This window comes from Pararge aegeria, chromosome 11 (genome assembly GCF_905163445.1).
Source record: "Pararge aegeria chromosome 11, ilParAegt1.1, whole genome shotgun sequence".
In the NCBI taxonomy this organism is placed as follows: Eukaryota; Metazoa; Arthropoda; class Insecta; order Lepidoptera; family Nymphalidae; genus Pararge; species Pararge aegeria.
The window spans coordinates 7,480,459-7,495,816 of NC_053190.1; the positions used below are offsets into that span (position 1 = coordinate 7,480,459).

General features: G+C 34.4%; 1 protein-coding gene across 2 annotated transcripts; it reads right to left on the bottom strand.

The window, feature by feature from the left end:
- Window positions 1-896: 896 nt before the first annotated feature.
- Window positions 897-15,305, bottom strand: LOC120627706. 2 transcript variants are annotated; one of them, XM_039895732.1, is made up of 7 exons: window positions 14,963-15,305; window positions 7,751-7,972; window positions 7,159-7,281; window positions 6,020-6,152; window positions 3,787-3,962; window positions 2,247-2,306; window positions 897-989 (listed from the first exon to the last, which is right to left on the bottom strand). In XM_039895732.1, exons 1-7 carry the CDS (start codon window positions 14,997-14,999, stop codon window positions 913-915), a joined length of 828 nt encoding a protein of 275 aa, XP_039751666.1. In that variant the 5' UTR covers window positions 15,000-15,305; the 3' UTR covers window positions 897-912. The 2 variants fall into 2 exon arrangements, with proteins under 2 accessions (XP_039751666.1, XP_039751667.1); XM_039895733.1 differs by lacking the exon at window positions 2,247-2,306 and having other exon boundaries at window positions 905-989.
- Window positions 15,306-15,358: the final 53 nt, after the last annotated feature.

Here is a 15,358-nt window from a genome sequence, read left to right on the forward strand (position 1 = left end):
GTTCGGACGGCAGATTCTACCGAGAAGAGCCAGAAAAAAACTCAACAGATTGCTTTTTTTCAACAACTTTACAGATGAATGATTTAGAATTTTCTCTTGTCTCTTTCTCTTTTAATCTTCTGAGATATGAGAGCGGAGCAACCGGCTTCCAAGCAGCAGCAGCGGCTTATTTTATCAAATACATCAATCGTATACTTAGTAACCATGATTTATTAAATGTGTTTTAACACAATGTTTAAACTTGTCCATTGGTAGGTCCAAAATTACTTATATTACAAATGACTTCTGCACTTTTCGCAGACGATATGCAGATGTCACTAAAGTATGTCCATTTCGAGTAATGCGGTTGTTTATATCCACATTTCGTTTTTATAGAGCAACTTTTTGTCTCACAAATACTATATTGCTATAAATAGTAAGTGTACACATTTGTTTGGATTTTTCACGGAGGGATGAACATGAATGTTTTTCAGTGGCTGGGTGTTTATCTATATATCATAAGTATTTATGTATATTATTCATAAACAATATTCATCAGTCATCTTAGTATCCATAACACAAGCTACGCTTACTTTGGGACTAGATGGCGATGTGTGTATTGTCGTAGTATATTTATTTATTTAGTTATTTTATATATAAAGTTCATTACGGCGATATGAAGATAGTTTCAAAAAGCGTTGCCCCATAATAAGATCCCGTACGACATTACACTATGAAAGTAAACAAGGCATTTCAACGTCACTAATCTGTCTAACCCTACTGAAGCTTACATGACGACCTAATTAAGTAACCAATGCTTAATTAGGTCCTTAAGGAAAGACAAACTACATAGTTTACAACACAAGAAAAGAATACCCATGAGAACATTTAATAAAATATATTTATTTTAGTATCACATAATATTTTAGTATTTTAGATTTTAATAGCGAAAATATTAATAAGAAGCGCTGAGATGACTAGAAGAAAACTTGATGCCAATCCGTTGACTCCTGAAACATAGACAACAAATTATTTTAATACCACCGAGTATTGAAATCGTAAACTAAAAATTTATTTTTCTTATTTTGTAAAAATCTCGCCATATCTACAAGAAATGTTAATAATGACGTCACATAATCTCTTCCTCGTATCCACTAGGAAACATTTAATTTAATGGGCGACCTATTGCTCATCATGTTGATCGGCTACGAGCAACCTTCATTATCTGTCTATGTGTATTGACCAGTTGGTCGACATTCCGCCAGAAAAATTATTGTTGATTTCAGATGAAAGTTGAAACAAACAACCCGTTGTACCCATTATTCAATGTTGTCGAGTGTAAACTCAGCGTACACTTTGACAACACGTGCCGTTCTTGTTGGGCGGCCATTGTTGATACAAGATGTTATGATATAAGAGAAAAGCGGCCAGCGCTTTCTTGGGTTGGCAAAGAAGAGCATTTTATTTTTAACAAACGATAAATCATACGTAAGTACTTCGTGGTAACTAGACAACTAGATAAAAATTATAGTAATTACAGATCATCCCAGGAAATCGCTTTAATGCCTAAAGATTCGCAAATTTGAGATAAGTATATTCAAGTATCGTTATATTCGTCATATGTTGGAAAACGGCATTATTTAAGGGCAGCAGCAAGAACATCTGCGAAAACTTGAAGGGCCACAAACTTTTAGTCTTTAGGTTATATCAAACAGAACAATAACGAATCTAGAAACGTGGGTGGGCTGATAACTTTACACGCGCTCAAGTTAATACTACAAATAAATTGTGACTAGAAAACTTTAGACTCATTTAATCAGACTTAAAGATGTCTTAGACTTAATGTAGTTGTTTTTTTTTTAATTAGTAGATTGTTAAACAAGACGAAAACACCCCATTCTCACACGGGTTATTTATCGCACTAGCGTAGCGTTTGTTAGTGAGAGATGAGCGTTATGCATATTTCATCACATTAGCGTATAATTTTAGTGAACTCGTTTCTGGAGAAACTGTCGGCGCGAGCGACAGGGCGATTTTTAAGTTGTAACTAATTGTGAGTGTTGTTAGGTAGGTACAGAATGTAAGGGAACTTGTAGCTCTAGAGAAAGATATTAAGAGGGGTGTATTGTATACCTAATAGTAAATTACAGTAGGGTTCTTATAAAATTGATCAGATATTTATGAGAAATAAAATATATAAGTGCAGAAATGTAATTTAGAACAGGTGGGTAGGAAAACTGGATAGCTACAAGGGGTGATAGACTTACTATTGCCGGGGGTGGCTTCAGTAGAAGTGTAGTCTTCGAAGTTCTCCGTCGTGGACACCTCTGCGTCGACAACCGCACGTTAGTATAAACAACACGAGCAAACTTATACATAATAGCTTGTTGCAATAAGAGCCTGACTACGAAGAAGGTACTAGCAGTTTGTTGGGGTGCTTTCGAATGAGTCTTGTTGAAGGCATTTACTGAGGACATCAAACGCGGCGGGTCAGGCCTTTGGCATAGTAAGTCAACTCTGCGTTCTGACAGCAGGTGCATGGACTTGGAGAGTGCGCTCTCTACTCGCAATGCTTACGTTAGTCCAGCTCGGCTTTGCTTGCGCGCTGGTACTTTCAATGAGTATACAAAGATGTGTCATTACACACTATTATTAAAGAAGTAACTGGTTTCGTCTCCAATTTCAAGAAAATTATTAATTTTGTTATTAAATTAATATAGTTTATTTTCTTTAAAAGTTAACAAGTATTTAAAAAATAAACCATATAAATTAATTGTTTTTGTCTGAATATTACGTTTTTGCTATTCCATATTGATTTCCGTTTAAATCAACCTTTTATTATATAGCTTTTGAAATAGCCTGGCAGTAAATTAAATATCTCAAAAACAAGACTCATGCTCATTACAGACATCACATTTAATGTTTACAGTAGTAAACCATAGTTTAGCGTGTTACTAATTAATATTAACAAAATGCTGTTATTTTAAGCTTAAGCAACAATTTTACTTAAAATTCTAGAATAAACAACAAAGATTCATAAATCTACCGCGCTTATCAGAAATAAAAAAAAATATTGTTTTTACTCATTATGAACGTAACATGCACATTTCCATCAGGTTCAGGTATCCTCTTAATTATTTTAAATCCTCAGACCTCCATTCCTCAGACCTTTTTAATAAATTTTCTGTTTTTTTTATCATGGAATGTTATTTTACATACATTAAAAGGTGCTCCCACGGTGACTTACATTAAAAAAGTTTATTTATTCACATTATTAATTAAATAAATTAAATAAATATTATGAATAATTAATAAATTGTCCAAGACATTTAAAAGGTTATTTAGAAACAGCCTGTAAAACCTATACATTTTTGTATGTATTTTAAAAGTTTATAAATTTGGTATTACCTTCAAGTGTAAGTAAAACACTATAAATAAATTATAAAATGACCTGTACTGTAATGTATCACAGATATTCGATAGATAAGTCTACACGGTGGCAGACTGACGCTCCAAAGAGGGGATCTCAGTCGAATCGGATATGGTTCGTAGAATGAAGATGGCATTCACAACCTAAATTCCAATGACCTTGTAGGCATACATTTTTTAACAGAGTTCATACATTTCCTATTTCCTGCCCCCAGTGGGTACGCTCATGAATGTGTACTTACATCAAGAGTCGATGTCGATTCTTAACTTTGTTGCCAGTTGTCATGTTAGACTGTACCTATTACTTTATGTTTTATTGTAATTACATTAAAGTGTCCCTTCTAACATTTCTAAGACTTATGTAAAATTATAACATACTTGATGCTTCATAAAGCCGTGTTATTTTGTACTGCTCGAGCGTGGTGTTCCTGTAGAACAGTTCGCAGCTGATCTCCGCACCGTCTGCATCACTTTTACTCATTGTCACGTTATTGATGGCGTCGTATGTGCTGTTATCTTGATCTATTACTGTGTCATTGGTGGTTAGAACTTCACTGGAATTTATAAACAAAAACACTTGTAGGCGTCGATCAGGAAATTCTTAAACATAGATACAAAATATATGAGAAAAAATGCCGGTTTTTGTTTATAAGTATTTAGTATACCTACTTATCTCTCATGTTTTAAAAATGTTGAATAATTGAGTACTAATAGATACTAATAATAATAATAGACTACTTTTCAGTATGGTTTTTATATTTATAATAGTGCATGTATAATGCACTTTTATTAATTATCTAATTATAATAATCATTAGATTTTAATATACCCAAAAATGCCGCGTAAACAATTACTTCAATCCGCGTGACGTCATGTCTGTGTAAATGAAGCAATCGAGTGAATAGACGCTTTTTAATAGTTCCGCTTTACATCCTTACATACTTCTGTTACTACGCCAAATTAAATATTCATTAATGTTCCACGAATTAAGAAATAAACGGTTAGCATGACGAAATAGCGAATGATTATATTCAAATTTTCCGATTTACTTTTGCTAGGATAATTTAGTTTAAATAACACCAATAACTTTTATTTATCTTTTTGACAGCCTAATGGCGCAGTGGGCAGCAACCCTGCTTTGTCAGTCGCTTTGGACATACTTACAGACTTCTTTTACTACGCTGAATAAAATATTCATTAATGTTCCACGAATTAAGAAATAAACGGTTAGCAAGACGAAATAGCGAATGATTATCTTCAATTTCTCCGATTTACTTTTGCTAGGATAAATTCAGGCAAGGCTCAGTCAAATGCTGTGGGTTCGACCGTTGGATTCCCACAACTGAGAAATATTCGTGTGATGAACATTAATGTTTTTCAGTATTTATGTATATTGTATTCATAAAAATATTCTTAGTACCCATATTACAACATATTATGCTTACTTTGGGGCTAGATGGCTGTGTGTTATGCCGTAGTATATTTATTTATTATTATTTTTTCTTCTACATTTCTTTAAATAAAAAGAAAGTAACCGTGGTAAGAACGCTGTCAGTAGTGTATGCTTTGACAGTGCTAGTAACACACAGATGACGTCACACATCTGTGTTTCGTTAGAAGTGAACCACAGTTTAAAATACGATTATTTTTAATGTTTATTTGTTGATTTAAATTTATGAATAAATGTTATTTCACTAAGATATTATTTGAACGATGTAACGGTCGTCCAATTAATCTTCAAAGTCAAAGTCAAACATATCTTTGATGTTGTTGGTCGTACATTACATGAAAAATGTATACAATTGCATAAAATTCTACAATAAACTACCAATTGTCATCTTGGAGATGTCTCTTAAAAAGTTCAAAGTTTGTATTAAACGTAAGCTTATAGAAAAGTCCTATTATAGTATAAAGGACTACGTAAACGATAAAAAAGCTTGTGTGTAAATTATTGCTCTAACCAGGTTGCTCTTCTAATAATTTAAAATGACATTGTGAGATGGTGACAACAAAAAAAAAACACCCAGCTAAGTTTGTTGTGGGCTTCTTCTTAGACCAGGACGCGTTTGGAACCCTCGTAGCTTTAGTTTTAAGTTTACGAATGTGGTTATCGCCATCATCTCACTACCGTGTGGTTCTTATGTACGCATCAAAAGTGCCACCTGTGGGCCTACTTGAATAAAGATATTTTTGACTTTGACTTTGACTTTATACACGGTAGTGAGATATTAGCGATAACCATGTTCGTAAACTTAAAACTACGAGGCTGCTACGAGGGTTCCACACGCGATCTGGTCTAAGTAGAAGCCCACAACTAACTTAGCCAGGTGTTCTTCTTTATATCTCACACAGAGCAACCTGGTTAGAGCTATACTTCACATCAAAGCTTTTTTATCGATTACGTAGTCCTTTAAACTATAATAGGACTATTCTACAAGCTTAAGTTTAATACAAACTTTGAACTTTTAAAGAGACCTCTCCAAGAGCACAATGCGGACGCACGATTTAATTTTTATTTCAGTGCAATATTCCAAACATAAAAAGCTTTGTGAATGTAATAACGTAATTTATCTTTAGATATAAGATCTATATAGACAAAATTAATACGCACTTATTGACAGTTATCACGAGAACAGGATACGGCGCCACATTTGTCGCTTCACAGGTGATCAGGATATCTCTGTCATCATCTTCATCTGGACCGTCTTCAACTTCTGTGATGTTTAGCACCAGCTCACCCTTCGCTGATGGAAAACATCGAATTTAGGAAGGTTATTGTTATATATGTACTATTTTTTAAATAAATAATATGTACGTATTTTTAGTACTTTGCGCACCGCTTAATCAAGTGAGTCCATTTCTTGAAATTGTTGCCTGGAAGGAATCATTACAAGTGACAAGGCCGATTTATTCAAATAACTTCTACTTTTGTTATTATTTTTTAAATCTATTTTGTTTAATGTTCAATAAAGTATTTTTGATTGATTGATCGATTGATATTATAAATACGAAAGCCTGTTAAGTAGTAAGTCGTTGATCCGTACAGAAAAAGAACAATGAGGTTAAGCAGTGCTTTAGTGCAAGTATGAAGTGCACGATTCTGCAATAAAGTTATATAATTTTTTTTGTGCAGCTACTAGCTTCAGGGCGGCGGAGTGGCATAGGTTCAAAGACTTGTTTATTTATTTATTTAATATACACTTTATTGTGCCCCAAATAAATAATACAAAGTTTATCTTTGGACTTTGGATATTACTGCGTTTTGGCCGGGCTTAAACGTTAACAAAGCACCTTACGGACGACATGACAACAATAACACCAAGATTTGACTAAACTTAAAAGCGACTACGTATAATCGTCAACTATGCGTTTTTTATACCAAGCCACTGGGAAAAACGTTGTTTTAACGTTTTGTTTTATACGCGTGCGCTGTCTTAATAGCGGCACTTTGTTAAATTAAAAAAAAAGGTGATTTTAATTGTAATTTTAGGCGTAACCTACTCTTTCTTGTAAGTCCTTGAAAGAAAGAGACAGTCGTATGTAAAAAAGCCTACATAACCGGACGTACGGGAAATTGTAATTTTAGGCGTAACCTACTCTTTCTTGTAAGTCCTTGAAAGAAAAAGACAGTCGTATGTAAAAAAGCCTACATAACAGGACGTACGGGAAAGGTCTACACAGCAACACACAAGGTTTAAACAGCTAGTTCATAATACAAGTGTTTTGTGGTAAAAGTACCCAGTTACTCACAGAATACAATGAGATCGTCGTGCTGTCGTTTTTCATCTTCTATAGCCGATACTTCACATTCGTAAGTGCCCGAACTGTCTGGTGTCACGCTTTTCAGTAAGATATCATCATTCTCCATTATTTCTGAAACAATTTACTTTAATATTATTATAGATATTATGTCATGGTTCGATAAATTCAAGAATCGAATTTGAAATGCACATCGAGGCTATGGTCCCTTGCTACTAATGCCAGTTATGCCAGTAAAGGTTCATCTATCAGCACTTTGATCTATTTGAGGTTGGAAGAATTTACGAAACTCGTATGTATTTGTAAAAGCATTAAAAGCCTTTTTTTGTTCAAACCACCCGTACGGTGTAATAAGTTAAAAAACGTGAAATTTGTACGACATTTCAACTTAACAACAAAATATAAATTAACGGCTTTGTGCATTTTTAATTTAGTTTTTTTTTTAAATTCCTATGTATTGCTTATACCTTTTAATTGTGTGCAATAAAGAATTTATCTATCTAAAGTTAGCGAAATCTAGTAATAAATACAGAATGCTGTTATTAAAATTTGTTATTGAAAAGGTAACAAAAATTACTCTTACCAATGCCATCTTTTGCTGTCACAGGCGGCTGCCCTGCTATCCTTTGGTAAAGTAAGATGGGTTCATCCTCAGATTCATCCATTTCAGTGAACCACCATTTCACAGTCAAACCTTGCGCGGTCTCATTCGAACTTAATTCATATCCGCATTGCAAAAGAACGTCTGCTCCAGACTCTACTGCGTCAGGTACTGAAAACTCGGTTATCGATAATTGCCGACTGCCTGAAAATTAAGAAAAGGTTTTTAAAAACATTTATTAAGCTTATAATACAATGTTTGTATCTTAGTTTGTTAAGGTCAAATCTCGCAACTGAATTTTAAAACAGGTATCGTATCGGGGATGCCAATTGTACCTTATGCATATTTAAAGAATTATTCTTAATTCAATATGGCGGACGAAATACATTGTATTTTATGCATCTCCATGGGCAAGGGTTTGCTTGTGAATAATATATATTTCACTTCTCATGCTCTTATAGTCGTACTTTAGGCTATGTAGGTGGACTAAATCTTAATTTTATGCACTTGTGCATAAAAGTATGTATCTAATTATAATTGATTTTCAGGCTCTAGGTAGATTGATCATCTTACGTTGATACCTATGGAGAGGGTAATTTTTTTTTGAAGCAAAGAGTATATAAACACTACGTTGTTTGTTAAATCCGTTTTTCTTATAATAGTCATTTATTCCGTGATGTTTCAAATACCCGCGTTCATGAATAAATGGTGGCAACGACAATAAAATAATAACGTAGGTAGGTAATATCCGTACATCATCACTAGTCGCGTGGACCATTCATGTAATCTGTGCTGCGTGCTGTGTGGAGAATATGAACAATTGGCGGGAAATCACGAAACTAATAGGTAAGTAGTTTTTTTTAATCTTTTCTATTTTCATATAAGGAATTTGTATTTGTGATTCTATTACTATGTAGTTTTTTTTTTTTATACAGGGTCTCTCCCAAAACTTGACGATAAAATGGTACTTAATGGATTTTTTTCCTTATTTTTCCCAGAACTGCTATGAGATGGCCTCTCGGCTGGTACCATTTTATCGTCAAGTTTTGGGACACACTGTATATATAATCCATTCTATGTATCATTTTGTTCAACGATTTATTTTATCTTTTTTAGAAAGAATTTATTTTATTTCTTCGCAATCAAAATAAAAAACAGTGCTAAATTTGGTCATAAAACCCATTTCGACGTTCATTTAAATATTAAATTTTGATCTGTTCTGAGAATCTAACCTTACACCTCGAACGAATTTCCTAGCAATCAAAGTGAAAAGCAGGGTGTGTTGTAACTCGGTCATAAAACTGGATTGTTTTATGTCCTTGTATCACAGTCTATTATTAAAATAATTTTATTAAAATATGAGACCAGTAGCTAAATTAGACTTAACTAACCTAACTTAAGTGGACTGAGTATTGAATATGAATACTTTGTAATTTAACAAAGGCACTCAATTTTGTGGTATTACCTATTAAGGTGGTAAATTGTAACCATGAAACAGCTTGGTATAGTGATTAATTAAAATACAACAATTGATTAAATTATTTATGGCAACACTAATAATCAATTAGTTAATGAGATTTCTGGTTTTAATTTGATAATTTTACTGTGTTACATCCGTTTTAAATATGATACTAACATTCCGTTGCAAAACTGTAGGAAGGTAACTTAAAGTCAATGAAGGACTTCTTCCTAAAGATCCTTGCGGCCAAGGATTAAAAGTAACATTAAAGCAACAACAAAAATTAACATATCTCCATCAGTAATAGACTGGTTTCGGAGTTACCTCAATGGCCGTCGACAGCGCATTCAGATTGACGAGTCTTTTTCGTCTTGGTGTGATGTAGGGGTACCTCAGGGTGGCGTGTTATCTCCTTTACTTTTTTCTATTTTCATTAACTCTATTACTCAAAACATCTCTTCTCTCTATCACATGTATGCAGATGATATCCAAATATATCGCTCATCTACCCTTCAAAATCTTGGTTCTGCTATTGCAGCTATAAATAATGATATGGCTGCAATTTCTGAGTGGAGCAGGCAATATGGGCTAAAGGTCAATCCTGCAAAATCAAAAGCTATCGTTATTGGTAGCTCAGGAATGATCGCGAGGGTTGATTGGCTGAGCATTCCTTCTGTTATTTATAATGGCATCGCTATTCCTTTTTGTGACTCTGTGAAAGATCTTGGTGTATACCTCGACCGGGAATTGTCATGGACAGTGCATGTCAAAGAGCTGAGTCAGAAAGTGTTTGTGGCGATGAGCTCGTTGCGAAGGCTGCAATCATTTCTTCCAATTCCGACCAAAGTTATGCTAGCACATTCTCTTTTTCTATCTATTCTCGATTATGCGGATGCAAGCTTTCTTAATCTGACCGAGGATCAGCTTAATAAACTTGAGCGTCTTCAAAATCTTGCTATTCGGTTCATATTTGGCCTTCGCAAATATGACCATGTTTCCGTATTTCGACAAAAACTCAAGTGGCTTCCTATTCGTCGTCGCCGGGATATGCATGTACTTTCTCTTCTGTACTGTGTGTTATTTCATCTAAATACTCCCTCGTATTTAAAAGAGAAGTTCACTTTTCTTGGTGAGCAATCTGGTGTAAGATCGTGCCGTGCGCTGACGCTGTGTATGCCTTATCATAAGACAAAATTTTATAAGCGTTCGTTTAGCGTACGAGCTGTGGAATTGTGGAATGCGCTTCCATTGAGCATACGACGATCCAAATCACTGGCGATATTTAAAAGAGCAGTTAAGGCCCATTATATTGTTAACGACTTTTAATAGTATGTATATATGTACTTACTCATTTATTGTATGTTAAAGTATTTAATTATGTAAGTGTTGTTTTATATATATTAGTTTATTTTTATATTTATTTATTTATTATATTATTTACTTTTTATCTATTTGTGCACACTAGTTTATGTGTTGGCATGTAGTTATTTGCATGTATGTATTTTAATATTTGTACCACCAGCAGTCTATTCTCCTCTTTTTTTTTTTTCCTAATTCTAAGGTTGCCTGGCAGAGATCGCTATTAAGCGATAAGGCCGCCTTTTGTATTACTACTTCTTTCGATGTTTCTGTTTTTGTTATATTTTAAATGTTGTGGTATACAAATAAAGAGTTTAATAATAATAATAATAATAATAACAAAAGTTGATTAAAGTGTAATATTTTCAGAAAATGTGTGTAGACGTTAGTGTGGTACCCACAGCCGATGCCTCCCATCAGACCAACTTAACCTAGACTATAGCAACGAGCGGTATATGCTCGTGGAATGATAACTTTTAATCTCATCATATCAGCTCACTACTATTACTGGGGTTAAAGCCGTAGTCCACCACGCTGGCCCAGTCCGGATTGGTCCCTTGAGAACATTATGGAGAACTCTCAGGCATGCAGGTTTCCTCACGTTATTTTCCTTCACCGTTGAAGCAAGTGATATTTTAATGGCTTAAAACGCACATAACTTACAAAAGTTAGAGGTGGGATCCCTGGATTTGAACGAAATGAAGTGGAAGTACTAACCACTGGGCTATCACCGCTTCTAAACGCACTTTTAAACTAGTCAAGTGTAATATATCATAGTTGTTCACGTAACTATCTAATTTAAAAATATCCTATTCATCTATTTGATTTACAACATTGTCCACCTACAAGGGCAATTACCTATTAAATCGTACTGGTCCTATCGGAATGTGCAATTTATGAACAGAGACGTACCTACGAGTAGCTAAAATAAAAGTAAGAGCTTCACAATGCTGGGTGTTCTTATTTTTTTTATTGTCCGACAAGTTAGGCATTGACTGGTGGTAAGCGATTGAACGTGATGATCTAGTCTTAGATTTTTAGCATGCTTTTCGTGACAGAATTCGTCCGGGTAAGTGCAACCGCTTTTGTTACAGTAATTTAATAAAGTGGGTAAATAACCAAACTTTTGACAACTATAAATTCATATTTGTCAGATATTTTATTAAATACTAGCTGTTGCCCGCGACTTATTTTGCGTTTGATTTGGTTTTTTGATGTGGCATTCAATTTAGTTGTAGGTCTAAAAAATTTAAAGTATTCAGTATAGCTAAGCCTTAAATGAGGGGTTTGCTGCTGTCCGCTGAGTAGTTCTGTCCTCTATCTACAAACACATTCATCAGATCTACACAAACATTAGGCAAAATTAAACACATATTACAAACTCTATAGTACAAAAATATTTATTTAAATCGGTTATAATTTGAAGGAGTTATGGTGTAAAATCGTCAAACACTTTCATCAATATGTGTACAAAGTTTCATGAGGATCGGTTAAGTAGTTTTTGCGTAGGGAGTATGGATTAACAACCATATTATATGGATGTTCATAACATTGAGTTGGTGGGTATTTTAATATAAATACGACTGCGTTATCGATGCGCCTCAGTCCTACATGGACTCGAACGATGAAAAGATACCTCCCGGTGTCTGAGTCTTTTATCATTTATTTCTGCCGCAAAGCAGCATTGGTGCAACTCTGAGTTCCGGGCTGGAGTGTAATAACTGGAAAAAGGGGCTTAGCATCTACGCCTCAGGTTGATGGACATATGACGGCATGTTGCAGGAGACCCGTAAGGGCATTCTATGCTTAATTTTGCCTTGTTTATAGGAGATGGTTTTCCACTTAGGTACCATGAGGTAGGCCATCTGCTAGGTCCGTCAACGATCACTATAAAAAAATGGTAGCAGGCAACCTGTTAGTTGTATAGCAGTTACATTAAACCCATTCTCCCAATCGATTTCTACGCGAAATCCGTTGGGTGCTATCTAGTCTAGATATCTAGTATTTCTTAAGATCATTTGACCTTTAGATAGAGCAATGAGCAAAGTTGTTACGAAATAATACGCATTGACAACCATAACATCAGCTGTATCTAGAAAGGTTAAATTGGTTCAGGAATTACTATGGCAACAGCAAAAAGATTATGGTCCTAGATAATATTAAAACAATAATTCACATATACCTCAATACGCACACACATACACGTGATAGCGGGATTCCAGTCATGCAGACCGGCAGGGACCCTTATATATCTGAATATAACCTCAAATTATCTGCCAATGTCACGTGACACGAGTTCATAATTTTACCGACGGCAAGTCCAAGAGTTTCCGGGTTCCGATGGCCAAAAGCCCGAAGGGGGCCCTGATAAATGTGAATAGACGTCAAATTATCTCAAATAATTCGGAGTCGCATGCTAACGCTACCATACTACGCTATAGTAACTATTTCCAGAACTTTCGGGGCGCTATTTTAGAGATTAAAAAGTTATTTCACCTGTTTTCTTTGGTTTGTTGGACATTGAACTTGTTGAGTGATGTTAAGATAAACATTTATGAATAAAATTAGACCCAGAAGTTGTAAACATTTTATCACCGCACTATCATAACATCAATGGGAACCTGTGCCGAAAGGGCGCTATTTATAAGTTTAATAGAAAATTAGGTCATATCCGAATGAATAAGCGACTATCTTAGGCAACCTTGAGTTGGTCCGGGAATGTTAAAAATACCTCCGCGGTCCGAGCCGACCTCAAGTGTAGCTCGCGCCCGTCGTTTATTCGAATTATTCGATAAATAGACATGTAGTATTATTATCTAATCCAGTGTAAGAGCGCTTCATTCACTAACGCATCAATAACACTGTTCCTTGAGCCTTCTATACACTTTTATACGATTTATTGGTACAATAATTTATCTTTCGTTAGAAGTAATAATCATTTCAAATATTACGAGTCAACAATACGTTAATTATGACACGGTTTTCTATTATCACTTTATTTATTATTACTTTTAGTGATAAGGCCGCCTTTGCACCCTAGCACTAAGTACTATTACTGTTTTCCTTGTATTTTTCCTATTGTGTGTTGCAATAAAGTTTTTCTATTCTATTCTATTCTATTATCATTGTTCTTTAACAATGCACAATTTGTTTGTTTATTTTTGTTCTGACAGCGGAATCTGTCATGGTTGGTATTTATTTATATTCATACTTACCCGCATTAAAAAACGTCTTAAAGGCTGTCTATACCCGGGTTAAAAGTCATCAAAGTTAGTTAAGCGGATAAGCTGTGAATCTTTAACCGTTATAAGAAAATCTGGTAAGACTAAAAACTGTTTTGGTTTCGGCTTATTTCCTAGTGCAAATTCCAGCTTCTCACGTTTTTACACCTACATTCCATCATACAGCCTTAATAATTTTAGCTTAGCAAAGTACACAAAATATTTAGACTAACTGGTATTAGGTACACGTTTAAATAAAATATAATCTTTAAATATTATATTGGACTAAGTATAGTATTGCGTATACTAGTTATTAGGTAGGAGAGGAAACTGAATGTTGTTTTTTAGGGTCTTAGCAAATCTAAATAAAATAATACGCATGGTTTCCAACAAGATTACGTCTTTATACGTCTGTTTTTCATACAATTTTGATACCTAATTTTTAATCTTTCTTTGGCAGTCTCGGGTGGTGGGGATGTTGACCCGAGATAAACAGTTATAATCATTGGTGTAACATAGTTTTAGGCCGTAAACCACTCTACATTTTTTCATATTAATTGCGGTCCTATGATTCTCATAAGTAATTAAACTGTTTGTAAAATCCAGTTGTTGTTTCCATCTCACATCATCGACACAAACATAACGGCATCGTTTTCTTAGCTAATTTGGAACAATCCCAAAATCATTAATTTGATGTAGGTACGTGGAAATCGCCGAACGAAATGTTTCTCGGTCAAGAGTAGTTAATTTCTTGCATTCCAATATTGAACCGAATACCTTTTTGTATGACTAATAAAATCATTGCTTCAATATAATTCGATATTCATGAGACTTATTTATAAGTTAGATAAACAATGCAGAAAATATGCGATGCCGGTCTGGCTTTTGTAGATATTTCTAACGATTTTTTACGAGTTCAAATTGTATTTGCAGTAAAAACTAAAATAAATTGATAGGTATGGCGTGTTCAAAATGTATTTATTTTTAATGAATTGTTTACCGATAAATTTAAAACAAATTGAGGACGTTTTACTCAATACCGCGAAATGACCAGACGAAATTATCGTCTTTCTGTACCAATCATTTTATTGACCCGGAAAACGGATACATAGCAATTCATTTAAAAACGGCATCGTAATGAAAGAAATCACTTACCTGCGACGAAGAAGATGAGCAGAACAATGCCCCACATCGCTCCTAGCGGCGCGCGAGCGACTGTGGAATGATTGCCGCTCGCCTCTTTGCCACAAATTGCTCCTCAGTTACAAGATAATCTCGCTAGTTTATCCGAACACCTTTAGAAACTCAGCTTTATATTTAATTTGTTAATATAACTTCTACAAAACATTTGTTATTTTGATTTAAATAAAATTCATTTATCACTTTTAATTTCAAAACATTTACTTCAAGTGTCGTGATTTACGGTTCGCGAGCACGTATGTAGGTAATTTTTTTAATAGCAAAAACGTTGTAGCGGCGTAGGGGACCGCTTTACTACTGTGCAAGATACAAATGTGGGCTAAACCTTGGGATGGAGTCGACAAAAATAAA